This window comes from Mya arenaria, chromosome 12 (genome assembly GCF_026914265.1).
Source record: "Mya arenaria isolate MELC-2E11 chromosome 12, ASM2691426v1".
In the NCBI taxonomy this organism is placed as follows: Eukaryota; Metazoa; Mollusca; class Bivalvia; order Myida; family Myidae; genus Mya; species Mya arenaria.
The window spans coordinates 55,142,378-55,159,763 of record NC_069133.1 but is presented as its reverse complement, the minus strand read 5'-3'; the positions used below and the strand labels follow the sequence as shown (position 1 = coordinate 55,159,763).

Below are 17,386 nucleotides of genomic sequence, written 5' to 3'. Positions count from 1 at the left end.
CTATAGTAGTAAGCATATATGCATGTCAGACACCTGGGTGAGAATACTATACATTACTACATGTACGTTGATGTACGGCTCAGATACGAATCGATACAGAATATTACGTTCCTATTTGTATCTAGATGAAGCTATCCGCGCCGTGTGTGTGACTGGTACGTAAGGGCACTGCCAGGGAACCTTACAAAAAAATAGTTTGGTGTAACCTTTGTTTCAGTTCATATTTGGGTTAAATTTTTTCCGCATGCGCAGTTGATCCAAAATTTGTGAGGGAAACAAAAATGGCGGAGGAACAGGTGATTGCCTTTTGAACTGAATTATGCATGTTTTAATGTCCCGTCATAAATGACAACAATCTTTAAAACCAGATACACATTTTTTGTATAGATAAAAGTGCATGCACATACATCCAGGCTCATACATCATGAAGAAGTGGTATCATTTCAGCTCCAATATTTTGCCAATTCTGTTGTTTTGCTTTTTGGAAGTTGCAAATCTAATGAGTCAATAAAGGTTCAGCATTTCTTTTTGTTAAGCCGTACACCTGACACATGATGTGTTTAAATAACAGACCTGGCTAACAAAACTTGCCATTTTAACGTCTGATTTGAATAATGTCCGTAATCAATTCTTAAAAAAAATAAAATGAGAACGTAAACCTGGGCTGGGAGGAAAATTGTGCCCTTCGCGGGCCTTAAACTCATGACTGCTAGAACACTAGCACAGTACTTTAACCTGGTTCTTACCCACGTTGAACACTCCTCCCCCTTTAACTTGTTTTTGAGCCGATCCAGACACTCCTGCCTGTAGTCTAAAATAATAGACATGTTATACAGGATTTTTCCAATCCCTAACGTGTAAACGGGAATGTGCAAAAAACGGGGGTGTTTTAAAAATATTGAAATTGTTTTAAGTGAAGTATTTTATGGTTGAAATTGATCATAAAGAGTTATATTCATATTTTACCATGTAAGTGAAATGTTATTTTGCACTAAACAAGCATTTAATGCATTAAAACAAGTTGTTTACCTTTCCAATAAAACGAAAGTTGACTGACACAGAAAACAATTATGTGAAGGGGAACAACTTGATACAATCGTAATAACTCGGCCTCCTCCGACAAAGCTTCGAGATAGACATCGTTGCACAATCGTAACAACTCTGCCATGGCCGAAATGTTCCGAGCGATTTAAAACTGTGCCCTGAAGCCTTGCAGGTGCCCTTCATGTATATATCGTTATGTTTTGACAGAATGAAATGAAGAAAATCCGTCAAACTCATAATTATAAGTTGGATATTTATTTTTTTGTGTACGGAACTATGTAAAATAACATTATCTGGTAATATTTCTTGTTTTTATGATATTTTATAGATGCTATATGCTTTAACCCAGAATCATGATCGGAACAACTACCCACTTTTGATACTAAACAATTTGTACGTGAAGGATTTGCCATATCAAAAATCTAAAAAAATCCGTCAACGTACAATTATTTGGACTATCCTGCCTGTTACTTCTGACACTAAGTTAAACAAGGAAAAAAGTGCTCCCGGTGCAGGGCTTGAACACAGGACAGCTGGAAGACTAGTATGGTGCTCTAACCAAATGAGCTCGAGTCGATAAAAACAATATTGGTTCGGGTAACCCGACCCTTACTACGAAGTAGATGCCAACCATTTTATAGTTTATTAATTTTTTTTATATTAGTGCATGTTTAATACGTAGGTTACAAACTTAAAAGCTGTATGAGAAAAAGAAGATGACTTTCACACTATTCACCAATGAATGATGACAATACATACCCTTCCAGTTTTTCAACAAGATGTAACTCTAACCAAACCAATTTTTGGGGGGGCCTTACTTGAAAGCCAGTTATTACACACACACATACTTAGTACAATAACTCTTATAAGATGTGTAATTTCTGTTGTTGTTTTTTAAAGAAAGAGCAACGGAATTGTTAAAGACAATTACTTTTACCAAACATTATCATCTATGGCCATCAGCTTATACTTTGTTTTGGCAAATCAGTGTCGCTAATGTAATTTAAGAAGTCAATCCTATGGAAAATGAAAATTGATTTTGCAGAATTGAAAAGTTATCACATATATGATTTGAAGCAATTGGAACCAAAGACAATTGTCAGCAGGAACTCTGAAAAACTAGTAGCTTTTTATGCTAGAAAATAATCCAAATTACAAGCTTGATTGAGTACAGGAATTACAATATAACTTACTTTCACTTTATGTACGTATTTTTCAGAAATCCTTTGACCTAGGACTTGTTCAGAAAACTAGTGCACATCATTCTCTATAGACCTATGAAATAATTAATATTCTGTTGTTCTACCTTGTACCTCAGGAGTTGCTTCAGCTTGAAAATCTGTGTAAGCAGCTGTATGAGACAGCAGACACAAGTCTCCGGTCAGATGCTGAGAAAGCCCTGGTTGCCTTTGCCAACACTCCAGACTGCCTCAACAAATGTCAGCTCCTTCTTGAGCGTGGAAATGTGAGTTTTGTTTCTTGTTTTAAATTGTTTATTAGTTTTTGAAAGAACAATTTTGAAAACAAAATTGTAAAAGAATCTTTTGAAAACAACACTATTGTACAATGTATAAAGATGCATGATAATAAATTATATTAAAACCAGCAACAATAACTAATAGCTATTTAATTAAAAAAATATGTATTTCTTGATTAATGGTTCAGCAAATCATAATTGTACATTGAAAATAATTGTTATCTTTGAAAATGATTCATGTATTATTGACATTGATAATACTGTTTGCAAATGAACTTAGCATTACCTTGTGAATAAGTGAAACAAATCATTTGTTCCTTCCGGGTATATCATTTTGAATTGAAGAGAAAATCAATTTGTACTAGCTTTAAAGACTGTTCGGACAGTCTTTTAATTCTTTAAAGAGTTTGTAAGCAGTTCTTGCGAGTGTTATTTAAAGCTTCAATATAATTGGCCAATTTAATTGAAACAAATGCAAACCTTATGTGTGGATACTTTGTGGGGTAATGTTATCTTTATGATATGTTCAAAACTTTGCCAAATCCCTGACAGTAGTAGTTGCTTTGATATGTTTATTGACTGACCATGTTGCACTAGATTCAAAATTCACTTGGTGTTTTTTTGGCAGAGCAAAAGCTGCAATTATTCAACGTTTTAAAACCTTGAAATGCAAAGTTAAATGCAAACAGTATTATTTAAAGCTACAAGGCAATTGTTGTTAAATGTTGTAAGGTATTTTTCAGTCCCCATATGCGCAGTTGTTGGCAGCCACAACCCTTACAAAGTTGGTCAGCAGAATCACCATTACACTGCCCCTTGAACAGAGAATTGATATCAGTACGCTGGTTAAATAAATAACTCTTAAACTGATCTGTTTAAACGTAGGATGTCAAATTACCATATTTATATAGTGGGGTGAAACTATGAATGACTTTTGTTTAGATTTTGCCTTGATATGATCATCATTGTTAAAGAATTGGGCAAGTTTTTCATTTTCTAAAATCTAACCAGCATCAACTTGACAACATGTAGCACCTGTTAGTGATATAATGTTTCAAACTAATAAGGTGAATAAGTCTGTTATTTTGATGTTTGCGCCAGTGAATCAGTTTTAAACTTTTTAAGTTTTCACTTTCATATTAAACATTGTTTTCATGGCAGTCGTTCATGTAGTTGGACAAACATGGGCATTTCATCGTTTCAGGAAACTACATACTAAACTACCTGGGAACCAGGCCAAAGTTGGTGCATTATGTTTTGCAAGCATTAGTGCAGGTATGTGACTTCACAAGGTCAGAACATTTTTTACTTTTTAGTCAAATTAAATCGAGGAGCTTTAAAACTTTATTCATTTTGTATTATTAATGTTATATTGATTGTTAATCTGTTTATAGAATATTTTTATGCCTCTTAATAATTTAATTCTTAAGAAGTGATACAATTTCATAGTTATTCATATAGTTCTTGTTGGTATACGTTTTGATAGTATTTCCTGAACTTCCAGTTATTCTCCCGCATAACCAAGCTTGGCTGGTACGATGTGTTGAAGGATGAGTATGTGTTCCGCAACGTGGTCACAGATGTGGGCAAGTTCATACAGAGTGGCTCCACACAGCACATCATGATCGGGGTACAGCTGCTCTCACAGCTGGTATGTGAGATGAACAGAGTCAGCGAGGTAAGCAGATGCGTCTTTCCCTCCAAATATTACTTTAATTACTTAATATTGACAGAGACAGAATGTTAACTGCATACAACTGCTATCGCAGCTAGTGTGTAAGATAAACAGCGAGGTATTGTGGTTGTGATCAATCTTTCTAAGCGCATTTGCCATGTAAATACAATAAATGGAAAGTCATTGTTATCACTCACCAAGTTTATTTTATGCATTTAAGACATTTTTGAAAAAAAGTCTAAGACTCTTTTGTTTAAGATTCTTGTTTACTTGTTGAATTTTGAAAGAATTCACTCTCCAGTTTAAATTTTATTTCATTTTATCTAATAGGGAATAACTTTTAAGCTAAATTTTCCAAATCAGGAATAAAAGTATTTATTTCTTGCAGGCAGAGATAAGCCGTTCTCTGACAAAACACCGTAAGATAGCTTCATCTTTCCGGGACACACAGTTGTTTGAGATTTTCCAGCTAGCTTGCTCACTTCTCCGAACAGCAGCTGGCAATATCAAAACCCTTGACTTCACAGATGAGAATCAGGTACATAGCTTTCATGGTTATCTTTTTATGCCCCCGAAGGTGGGCATATTAAAATCGCACCGTCCGTCAGGCTCTGTAACTTTCCCTTGTATGGACAGATTTTAAAATAACTTGCCACATGTGTTCCACATACCAAGACGATGTGTGGCGTGCAAGACTCGTGTCCCTACCTCAAAGGTCAAGGTCACACTTAGTGTTTATTCACAATGGAGTGCTGCATATAAGGACATAGAGTATAGGTTGTCGTGTCCTGGCTGTAACTTTCTCTTGTATGGACAGATTTTAAAATAAAGCGATCACGTGACTTACGTGACTTACCATGGTCACGTGATTAAAGCACTCTATATAACCACCTGTAAAACCCATATCGTCAGTTTTATTTCGGCGTAAAAATACACAACGATAATTTCTTATGGACGCGTAAGTTGTTTAAAGTATAACGACGTATCGACTTTGAAATTTGAATGGAATATGGGATGTTTTCCGTGTTTTAATTTTGTGTTTTTACTCATTTTGTCACTTTCTTTGAACTTACCTTCATGCTCGTTTGTCGGTAAAATGTGTGAAAAATTTATCAATTAAAAGCTATCATTCATAAGACCAAACAAATCCATATGAAAACAATGAATTTGTATACAAGAACTCTCCTCGACTCGTTAAGCACAACAATAGGCCAATAGATCAATTATCGGGTGATTGACGATGACCTCGATGACTCACGTACCTATTAACGAATTAGTGTCAACATGTCCTGTGTTTTTCGACCAGTGTCCCGGTCAGGCAAAATAGCTGACTTACATTGGTAAAATTAAGATAATCGATTCCGAGATTGATTTTTTTTTCGTTTTTTTTATGACTCTCCGAGAAAAACATGCACCCTCCGTGACTCCGTGACAGAGATACGATTTCCGGGACAATCCCGGACGTCCGGGACGTTATCACATGTATGGCTATATTCAGTCACAAATATATTAATCTTATATATATGCATAAATCTTTGGTTGTGCAATAAACTTAATCATTTTAAAAATTCTCGGATTATGATGACATATCAAAATAATTAATGGAAGGCATCACATGAAATGCTGTGCCGTCAGACACATTGTTACAATTTTTGTATTGACTGCTCCAGTTTTTTGTATTCCTTACTTGCACATTCACTAATTTAACCGAACACAATATCCCATATTGCATCCATTTCAGCATGGCCTGTTGTTACATTCCCTCCGTCTGGCTCACAACTGCTTGACGTTTGACTTCATTGGCACATCAACGGATGAATCATCAGATGATCTCTGTACTGTGCAAATACCTACGAGCTGGCGAACAGGTCAGTGGTTTCTGCCACAAGGAAAATGGCCTGGAAAAACAGTGCATTTCATGTCATAGGGAGAGCTTTGCTCACGAAACTGTTAATATTTGGTGTTCACGAGATAAAATATCTCATTGAAACGAACAATGGTCTTTTATTTTATGCCTGGTCCCCAATTCAATTTAAATCAAGCTTTGTTCATGCAGATGTTTCAGTGTTTGTTTTGGGAAGCAAAACGTGCCAATATTTCTGGTGATATATAGAATGTTGATTCGTTACTTGAAAGCAGTGAGAATTCAATTATATCGATATGCCAAATTGTCAAAGTAACATTGACACCAGGTTTTGATATTTTGAAATTCCAAGCCTGCAACTTTGAAGTTTTTTTTAAAAAGTTTAGCAACATTTTGTACTTCCAAGGCATCAATTTTGGAAGTTCTAGCCCATTACTAGAAAGAAATATACTTCCAAACAAAAGCCCTGTGCCAGTGTATCTCTAAGTCTCTGACATTTGTCACAATGACCTCTGAGGGGCCAAACCTCTTCTATTAAAGGCCAATTATAACATATGGAATACAAGGATTTCAATGTACAAGAAAAGTAATCTTGCGGTATACATGTATTTCAGCATTCCTGGATTTTTCCACCCTTGAGCTTTTCTTCAACCTTTACTCCGGCTTGCCGTCCTCTTTGTCACCAATGGTAAGAATCAGAAAACTTACACTTAACAAAAAAACAAAGCTGTATTTGTCCACAGGGCATTTTTTGGCTACCAGTATGTTATAGGCTGAGAACATAGTAAGATGCACAAAAGGAACATATTAATTACGCATTATTGTGCTGACCTCATTTGACTTTATGATCAAAACAAATAAAACTGTATGATTTGTGTTCAGATAAAAAAATATAAGCCTTTGTAAATGGGGTTTTCAATTCATGCATACATGACTACCAATTCCCGAGTTTAAAAAAGTGTCAAAATACCCTTGAAACATTGTGCAAGTTTTTGTTAATTAGCGGTCATGTGATGAGCTTAAAATGTCCTAGCATGCAGTGCGATAATTTTTACTACAAAGGGAAGTAACCTCTGTGATGAGTATGTGTTTAACTACATCCCTTATTCCTTTTTTTAATGGCATGCTGTGCAATTACCTTGCAAATTATTCTCTTCTCAAGAGTCCCAAGGCCTCTTCCCCATATTAAGATTTAAAAAAAATAGCTGAAAAATAAATATAATGACATGCACCTAACTGGGATATAAACATTGACTGTACACTTGAATTTGCAGGCTTTATCCTGTCTAGTTCAAATAGCATCAGTTAGAAGATCATTATTCAACAACGCAGAGCGTGCCAAGTTCCTTAACCACATAGTGACAGGTGTCAAAGACATCCTGGAGAACCCGCAAGTTCAGGGCCTGTCAGACCCCAGCAACTACCATGAGTTCTGTCGCTTGCTGGCGCGATTGAAGTCCAACTACCAGCTTGGGGAGCTAGTAAAAGTGGATGAATATCCTCAAGTTATAAAACTCATCGCAGAATTTACAGTGACTAGTCTACAGGTATGTCTGTTTCAGGGCTTTTTCAAAGCTGTTACTCAGCTATAAATAGTATTAAGTAATAATGATTAATTGATCACAATATTTGTCACTTTTTTACCTTTACTTTGTTTGCTGTGATTTCTGACAATTTCCCAATATCTAATATCTACATACGTAAAACTCCCAATTTGTCATGTATGAGTCATCTTCCCAAAATAGGAAATAAACAAGCATGGGATAACTAGCACTTGAGACATATTCTTATTAATGTATTGAAGGAACAGAAGAATAAAATGAACTTGAAATAAATGATATTGTGTCCAAACTTGCCTATGCATATACATGTATATTATTATAGTTAACGTAATTCTCCATGTATGAAATCGGTTGGTTGAAAAAGATATGCTGTTGTAACAAAAATCAGAAACTGAGTTTTTCATAAGTCTGTTCTTGGTTTGGGCTTGCAGACTTGTGCTGATGTTGAACTCTGGCATATAACTTTCATGTTTTAGATGTGGCAGTTTGCGCCCAACAGTGTTCATTACCTGCTCAGCCTTTGGCAGCGGATGGTGGCGTCAGTGCCATACGTTAAGGCGTCAGAACCACACATGTTGGAGACTTACACACCAGAGGTCACCAATGCATACATCACATCCAGACTGGAGTCTGTACATGTAGTAGTCAGGTATTGTGCATATGTATTGACTTCTTCTGAATATTAGAAGAAATGGCTATTCATGAAATTGTTAATTTTTGGCCCGGCCCCAGTGAGTCCAGTAAACTGTGGGCTATTTTATCAAAAATCCAATGTACTTTTTTATACCTACATGTATGTAAGACATTTCACTGGTACAAAAACCAAACACATCGAAAGGAGTCTTCAATCTCAATGAAACGGCTCCCCTTGCATTTAATTATACATCCAATGAAATCACTCTGATTAAAATTCGGGATGCATATGAGCAAGAATTCACTGTCCAGCACATTCCTGTTACATCCCAAACAAACCGAATTTACTCCTTTCATTTGTTTTATTAAATGTTATTTATATTAATGGTTAAAAAGATCATTTATGTGGGAGACAGTCTCGAGTTTTTCATTTATTTCCTTGAATTTGATAAATATTTAAAATGAAGAACAAGTCCGATTTTTGTGGACAATTGCCAGGCACTTTTTCATGTAGGCCTTTTTCACCCAGCAACAAAGAACGCATGTATTCTAAAAACATCAAACAGGAGCAAGAAACTAATCTGAGATGGTCCATTCTACAATACAAAGGTGTCTAGAAATAATTATTTGGTCGTTTTAAATAAAAAATAAATAAATTTCAAGCAGAAATTAATGACGTAACATTTCGTGTCAATTTTGGTTACGTCTTTCCAGGACGAAGTTACCAAGCAGTTGTGCCTAAAAGGTTAATTTTATTGAAATAATATCAAAACATAGGTCTTGTTATAAACAGGAAACATATTTGTTGTGGTTTTTTTTAACAAAGGTATATCCTTATTTTTATTCCGAAATCGGCAGGCGCGTTTTCCATCAAAATGTAGCGTAACTGAACTTTCACTGTAAAGGCTTAGATTTAGCAGGTGCGCGCAAATGGGGGATTCCCAGTGTTGTTATTCTATTTATATATATGACATCCGCGTCATTAATCGAGGCACTTTGAGACTTACGCTATTTTTGGAAACAAATGGAGGACTGTCAAAACAAACATGTGTGAGTATTTTTCATCATGTTACGTCTCGAACGCATCAATTGAGTGTTAAAAAGGTTGATTTATGAGACGAACTATTACACCATTCCGATACAATTGGTGTTCTAGAGAAAAAGAGTGGGGATACTGGACTTACCGAAATATGATTATTTACCGAAAGACAGATAAAATTACGGAAATACGCATGAATGTTACCGAAAGACGTCACCGAAAGACGCCTTTTAATGCATTTATTTTTTCATAATCTTGTATGTATAATGATTATACGCATTGTAGCCAAAAAATATAAAAAAATTTTTAGAAATAATGCAGGCGATACGTTACGTATCGATACAACTACATGCCGATACGATATTTTCGATACGATACAGATACGTAAACACAAGTTAACTTATGAACAAAATAATAATCTCGCCAATATGAAATTGAATGTCATTCACAAAGTTATTTGAACTTATTTCCTCCTTAATGAATCCTTCCTGGAGCCAATGAACAGAGTCACATATTATATTTTAAAAACAAAAGGGTGTCCACCAAGTCTGGTGCTAAGCGGCTTCATGTTGCTGTAACTATGTCCCCAGCAACACTGAAGACTCTCACTGGGAACTGATGTGGCTGGGATATGCAGAACTTCTTTAGCTAGCCTACTCAGACGAGGAAATTCCTGATGTTGCAGGCCTTTTTCTATAGTACCCACGGGTCCGACTATCGGACCCATTCCCGAAGCAAAATATAAGATATTTTTCCCAATCTTCAGAAAAAAATCCCAATCTAAAAAAAAAAAAAATTTTTTTTTTTTTTTTTTTTTTAGAAATTCTTTTTACCTGTACTGGTTCATTTACAACATCCTAATAAATTATGTGATGTGAAGTTTTTTTTGGTAATTGAACTCAGAAATCATTGATTTTCATCACATTCAGAGATATGAAATATTATCTGTCATGATTTATTGCAATAGATATTTACACCCCAAGGATTGATATTTCAGCCATTGTGGGTCTTTTAAAGGGAAAATAAACTAATATTAAATCATTTCCTAATTCACAGGAGACTAGACAGCTTTTTCTTTTCACTGTAAAATTTCCCAATTTCCGCATTTTCATGACGCAAAATTTCCCAAAATGTCTAGGGTCTTTTTCCCAAAATGGGTAGAAAAAGCCCTGTGTTGTCTCCACCAGTCCTGCAAAGTAGAAAACATATGCAACACCTGGCAACAATTCATAAAGAACCATTGTTAACTGATTAAACTCTACAATGCCTTTGCTAATTAATTAATTAATAAAACTCAAACTTATTTAACAAAGCAACACAGTGCAATAATTTAGTCATTATATTTCCCTGAAATTTAAGTAACTGCATACATCTGAAATGAATTAATATCCTTTTGGTACATATAACAATATATTGTTTAAATCCTACTAGACCTGTACCTGTGGAACAGATTTTAATAGAGCTGCCTTTCTTGAATGATATTTCTCGACCCTGTTCAGACGCACTGACAGCAGGGTCGGTGTTGGTAATGTATACATCTCCCAATAATTCCTTCATCACACTTTTAGCCTTTTTCTTCACCGGCTCACACAAAACTGGAAAATAATTTCAAATAAAGCCATTGGTCACTTCAATAAACTTTCTGAATTGTTTTTTTATTTATATTTAAGTAAAATAAATTTTTATTTGAATAAACAAGTGTGTTTATCTGCAATATATTTCCATTATCTTATTTTGCATACTGCATTCAATATGATGAAAAACTTGAGTGTTCAAAAGTTCAAAACCAAACTGAAATAAAATTAATTATTTTGGTTCCCTTGCAGTTTTTTACGAGTTTGTTGCACAACCTACATACTGCATTCTCACGCTCGACTACCCTCTTACCATCTCTTAGATACACTGGGTTCCCAAAGAAATCCCAGATGCGGGATGAGGTATTTTTCGGCTTGCTCAATTCTACAAAATCTCCTTCGTCCGCCATACTGATGATTATGCCGAGCGCTTCCCTAACAACGCATACTATTGGCTACTCCTAACCAATCAACCAATGAGACGGCGTATTACAAAAGGATAAAATTTACACCGAATAATACAAATTGCACCGATTAAGGAACGGTATAAAACAGTTTCGTCACAGAAATTCGACCAAGTCGTATCGATATGGCGGGCTTGTGTATCGATACATATCGGCAACAGCATATATCGATACAGTATCGATATTCACTGTATCGTCTCATCCCTAATGGATATGGTTAAACTGGAGTAAAAATGATAGAAAGTTACCGAAAGACGGCTGCTATTGTATTTATTTTTTAATAGTCATATATATTTGATGATTTTACACATTGTAGCCAAAAATTAAAAAACAATATCTAGAAATAATGAGTTTATTGACAAAAGAATTTCCTTTATTAGGCAATAAGAGTATTCTCCCGTTCTCAACCAAATACTTAATTTTATTATTCATCATTTCTTTACATACATGACATATACATTTGAATAACATCAAATATGGAAGGCTGCATAAAATATAAGTCATAGACATAATAAAATTACATGAAATTTTGAACGCTGCAAATACAAAATAAAATGATTAACTTACAATATGTAATTAAAACATTGACAAAGACTTATACATATAGGTTGTTTCTATCTGAGTTCATATGTGCATGGCAAAAATGTTGCCCAAATCAAATTATGTTTCATTATTATGTGCAATAATTATTGCTAACTATGTAGATATCTTCATCGTTATAGATGCAGCTCTATACAGGCAGCTGCCATCGCCAACAGTTTTTTATACGCCCATCTTACGATGGCCGTATTATGGGAACACCCATGGCGGGCGGGCGGCTCCACAATGTTGTCCGCTCTCTAACTTGAACATTTCTCATCCAATTTCCACCAAACTTCATGAAAGTGTTTGTTGGTGAAATATCTAGATCAAGTTCGATAACCAGCCAAATCGCTTTAGGCACTCCAGAGTTATGGCCCCCTGAATTTGTCAAAATTGGCCATTTTAGCTTTGTCCGCTCTCTAACTTGATCATTTCTCATCCAATTTCCACCAAACGTCATGAAAGTGTTTGTTGGTGAAATATCTCGGTCAAGTTCAATAACCAGCCAAATCGCTTTAGGCACTCCAGAGTTATGGCCCCCTGAATTTGTCAAAATTGTCCATTTTAGCTTTGTCCGCTCTCTAACTTGAACATTTCTCATCCAATTTCCACCAAACTTCATGAAAGTGTTTGTTGGTGAAATATCTAGGTCAAGTTCGATAACCAACCAAATCGCTTTAGGCACTCCAGAGTTATGGCCCCCTGAATTTATCAAAATTGGCCATTTTAGCTTTGTCTACTCTCATACTTGAACAGTTTTTATCCGAATTTCACCAAACTTGCTACTATAAATGTTTGTTGGTATATATTCTTGGCAAAGTTCTATAACCAGCCAGGCTCTTCAGGATTATGGCCCTTGAATTGGTCAAAATTTGCCATTTTTGCTTTGTCCACTGTCTAATTTGAACAGTTATCATCTGATCTTCACCAAACTTGCTGAAAATATTTGTTGGTAAAATAAATCGGTCAAGTATGATAATCAGCCAAATGCCCCGAAGCACTTCAGGATTACTGCCCTTGCCATTTAAGCTTTGTCTACTCTCTAACTTGAACAATTCTCATCTGACCTTCACCAAACTTGCTGAAAATGTTTGTAGCTATAAAATCTTTACCAAGAATGTTTGCGGGTATAAATGCTTTGCCAAGTACACACTGATTGTCTCTTGGGTACGATTAAGGATGAATCATCTCTTGGAGACGATTTTTACATGAATGTTGTTTTTCAAATCCCGAACACGTTGATCGTCTTTGGGCATGATTTGGATTAATCGTTTTTTTCTACTGTTAATGCCATATTGTGCCAAATCATTTGCTTCTTGAAAAGCTTGCTTCTCAAAGGGCCAATGTGACAGTAAGTTGTCTTAGAATCCAAGAAATTATTGATGGGCGTATTTTGTGAGTGTCACTCTTGTATGGGCTTGTATTTGGTCAAAATAACTGGATTGAGATGTGTGAGTATGTCACAAGAACTATTATCAATGCTTGCCGTTGTGTGACCTATAAGGGCATCAAGTTGTATCGCTACATCGTAAGTATCGAGCAACATACGCTCAGACTAGCCCTGGTTTGTAAGACTTAACGACTTTCCGGACATAGCATGTTGGAGTCTGTAAGTAACTTTAGAATAATTCCGTAACATAATCCGCAGGTAAATAGTTTAAAAGAAAATGATTTTAGCGACATTTTCGACCTATTTCAAAGGCAAAGTTTCAAATATATTCCTTAATTCTTTCAAATTCTGTTTATTGATCTAACATTTCCATAAGAATATACATAGCTATTATTTGAATCAAAATTCATAATCATTTTCATAATACAACAACTAATAAGTTAATTTTACCTGCGTTAAATCGTCTTTCGGTTGGCGAAGGGAGACAACTATTTCACTGACATATTGTCTTTATTCAATTGACCAATAAGTAAATATTTTCATTAACTTTTTCATTTTTATGAGTGTGTTTTAGTTATATGAACATTATGAGATCATCATTAATTGGAATAATTGTTTATTTTGGAAGCTTTTATCTGTCTTTCGGTTGGCGAGTCGGCACGCGCAATTCGATCTCGAAAATTGAAATTTCAACTGCCTATATCATCATTATATTTTAATATTTTTCTCTAAAATTTGGTTTGGTAATGTATTTGTATAATATTAATATAAAAACAATAAAAAATAAATGCATTAGAAGGCGTCTTTCGGTAACTTTCATGCGTATTTCGGTAATTTTATCCGTCTTTCGGTAAATAATCGTATTTCGGTAAGTCCAGTATCCGAAAAGAGTGCATTTTAGGACATTTCTCACCCGTCTACATGCTCATGTAATTATTTGAGTTCGTGTTATTGTTGAAGAAAGTTGGACAGCCCATTTTCCCTATTGTGTCTTATTATCACTTGAAATGAAAACAAAAGAAATGTTCATAAAAAATCTTAGATTGATTAAAGACGTAACGTTGACGGAAAAGACTTAACATTGACGATAAATAAAGAATATCCAAATATAAATGTTATGTAATTATTTTTAATGTCCATCAGGGTAATCGGCTCAGAGTGTCAGTGAAGTCCTTCGGACTCCACTTGACATCAGCACATAAAAGCAGATAGTGCCATCTTTCTGTCATATTGTCCTTGTTACATCACAAACAAAGTGAAATTTCTAAACGGCTGTTTTTACTTTCCATGTGGTGTTTTTATATTGTCCTTTCATTATCCTGAAGCTTATGTGCCATATTTCATTAATAGAACATAAGATATGCAAAAATTACATCTTGAAAAACTCATAAATGTTGGACACCAAGCCATTAGTGATGTAATGAAAAATGTGCTGGACAGAAAATTCTTGCTCATATTGCAAATAGCATTAGAACATAATACTTTTTGTTCAGATTTTGTTCCTCTCTTTACAGGGATGGTTTAGAAGATCCATTAGAGGACCATGGTCTTATATCACAACAGCTAGAACAGGTGAATATGCAGATAAATGCTGTTTCTTCTTTTATACTCAGATTCTTTGTTCTTGTACAATGATCGCAATTTTACACATAAAAAAATACAAGAATTAACTCTTATGATTAAAAATTCAGAAACAATATTTTTCTTACAGATTACCTGTTTAGTTTAGATAAATGTTTGATGTTTAATATGTGAATTAATTGATAAGACTTCATTCAAACTGATAAGAATTCATTCAACAAATGAACGGAAAATGCCATTTTATTTCTTCAATTTGGATAGAACATCAATGTTCATATTTGCAAATGCCTAAAATCAGAAGTATTCTGTATCTTAATTTCAGTTGTCAACAATAGGCAGATGTGAATATGACAAGACTTGTGCATTACTGGTTCGGTTGTTTGATGAATCAGCACAGCGTTATCAGGAATTGGTGAATGCAGGCGGAGGAAATAGTCCAGAGTTAACCATACAGCAAGGTTAGATCACTTATATATCTGACTGTTTAGATTAAAGGTAGATTATACATACCATTGTTAGATCTTGCCTTAATTTGTCTGTTTTTCGGGTGGAACAGTTCAGGTATTGTTATAGCATTGGTGTCTTCATCATGCACAGGAAAAAAACATTAACAACAAAAAAAAAGACTAATGTTGGCATTCGCTCAGCAGCACCTGTGTTTAAGGTTAATGTTGTCTCAAAACTGTATTCCAAGGAAAACAAGAAATGATCTTGCAAATTCAAAAAAATGTACAGTAACGTCCCTTTAAGCATGAAGAAAGGGAATTTTCGTGTTTGGCTGTTAATTTAAGCTACTGAAGTAAAACAAGAGATTTTGTGTCATTGTATATTGATGTGTTTTATATTGTGTTCTTGATCTTGGGGTACATTCGTATTTGTAAGGGTGTTTGCCTCTCACCAGGGAGGTTTGTGGGTTGGGCTCCAGCAAAAAATTATCTTGGCTTCTCAAAATAGACTACTGTAATAGTTTCTACCCAGAAAACAGGCCCCAGAGTAACACATATCCAGCTTTCTTAACTATCAAGCTAAACTACATTAGTATGAAGTCAGAACTAAACTCCTGATTGAACTGCATTCACTTCACAGCTTGTACATTAGAGAATATGTTCTGAGAGTGACTGTGAATCAGACCCCAATTTCTCTAAACTTCTTAAGTCCCTTATAATAGGATTAAGCTAAGCTCACTATTTTTGTTTTCCAATAATTTTCATAATATTACCTCTTAAAGAGTTTTTATTGGGGCATGGACAATATGTTCAAAGTTTCTTATTTGCTGTGTTGATACCTTCATCTTACTATTTTGCAGGTCGCCTGACATGGCTTGTGTACATTATTGGATCTGTGATAGGTGGTCGGGTGGCTTTTGCTAGCACCGATGAACATGACGCTATGGATGGTGAACTGGTCTGCAGGCAAGACTGTTTGACCCATTCTTTTGTAAATTATACTCTCTCTAAAATGTATTAACTTAAGGCAGGTGTCCTAAGTTGAGGAGTAATCCTGAAATCAGGATTGAGTGATTTTAACTTCAGACTATTGTACAGTTGTGAAGATTGGGGGTGTGTGCTTGGGCATTTGTTTAAAAGCAGTTTGAATTACCTTTAAACAAATTTAAATGACTTTGGAAACAATTTCAAAAGGACCCTATGAATGATGCCAGTTTACCCATTTCATTTAGTCCCCAACTAATATTTCAGGATTGACAATTATCAGCTCTTAGAACCCCTTATTTAGAGGAAAACACATGTTAGTGTTTGCCTCAGATTTTCTGCAGAGCGCAGATGTATATTACCATTTTCAGTCTGCATGATTATATGGAAAATTATCACTTTCTTGGAAAGAGGGTGTTTATTCTAGGCAATTTCATGATTTCTACCATGTATCATAGCTGCTTTTGATAGAGATATTTTATTTCGTTTATTTCTGCTAGCTCATTAAATGTTGGATGTTGAACTCTGCAGGGTTTTGCAGCTAATGAACCTGACAGATTCGAGGTTATCACAGAATGGTTGTGAAAAGCTAGACCTTGCCATCCTCAGCTTCTTTGAACAGTTCAGAAAGATTTATGTGGGGGATCAAGTACAGAAATCATCAAAGGTATGCATGTTCTGTTCGATGTGGCCCCAATTTCTTAATCTTAAGTCCCTTATAACATGGTCAAGCGAAGCATAATACATGTTCAGGCTAGGCATACTGTTTTTTGTTTTGGTATTATATTCTTATTTTGAAGAATTCTGACTGACTTTTAAAGGAAATCTTCATCTTCAGTATCACAATTAACTAGTTTTTACTTTGTTATACAAGTTTAATTAAGTTGGCTAAATAGAATGAGATGCTTATGATTATTATTGCTAATGATATGTTGTGAAATTGGGGCCAGTTCTTTAACTATGGTTTTAAGTATGTTATCTAAGACAAAGGATCAAATTTGTTTTACTCAATAATCTATTTCTTAACAACACAATAGCTCTAATAGACTATCACTTTAAAATCATTTGTTG

At 34.9% G+C, this 17,386-nt stretch overlaps 1 protein-coding gene across 1 annotated transcript in view; it reads left to right on the top strand.

Annotated features, from left to right (window-relative positions):
* Positions 1 to 247: 247 nt before the first annotated feature.
* The window catches only part of LOC128211396 (exportin-7-like), a 30,756-nt gene continuing 13,617 nt past the window's right edge, over positions 248 to 17,386 (top strand). Inside the window, exons 1-14 of the mRNA XM_052916136.1 lie at positions 248 to 296; positions 2,363 to 2,509; positions 3,265 to 3,358; positions 3,726 to 3,796; positions 4,026 to 4,199; positions 4,585 to 4,734; positions 5,938 to 6,064; positions 6,675 to 6,748; positions 7,335 to 7,607; positions 8,099 to 8,271; positions 14,819 to 14,876; positions 15,208 to 15,343; positions 16,192 to 16,297; positions 16,847 to 16,982. Coding sequence (XP_052772096.1) covers positions 282 to 296; positions 2,363 to 2,509; positions 3,265 to 3,358; positions 3,726 to 3,796; positions 4,026 to 4,199; positions 4,585 to 4,734; positions 5,938 to 6,064; positions 6,675 to 6,748; positions 7,335 to 7,607; positions 8,099 to 8,271; positions 14,819 to 14,876; positions 15,208 to 15,343; positions 16,192 to 16,297; positions 16,847 to 16,982 — 1,734 coding nt within the window. The 5' untranslated portion in view covers positions 248 to 281. The remainder of the gene's footprint in view (positions 297 to 2,362; positions 2,510 to 3,264; positions 3,359 to 3,725; positions 3,797 to 4,025; positions 4,200 to 4,584; positions 4,735 to 5,937; positions 6,065 to 6,674; positions 6,749 to 7,334; positions 7,608 to 8,098; positions 8,272 to 14,818; positions 14,877 to 15,207; positions 15,344 to 16,191; positions 16,298 to 16,846; positions 16,983 to 17,386) is intronic.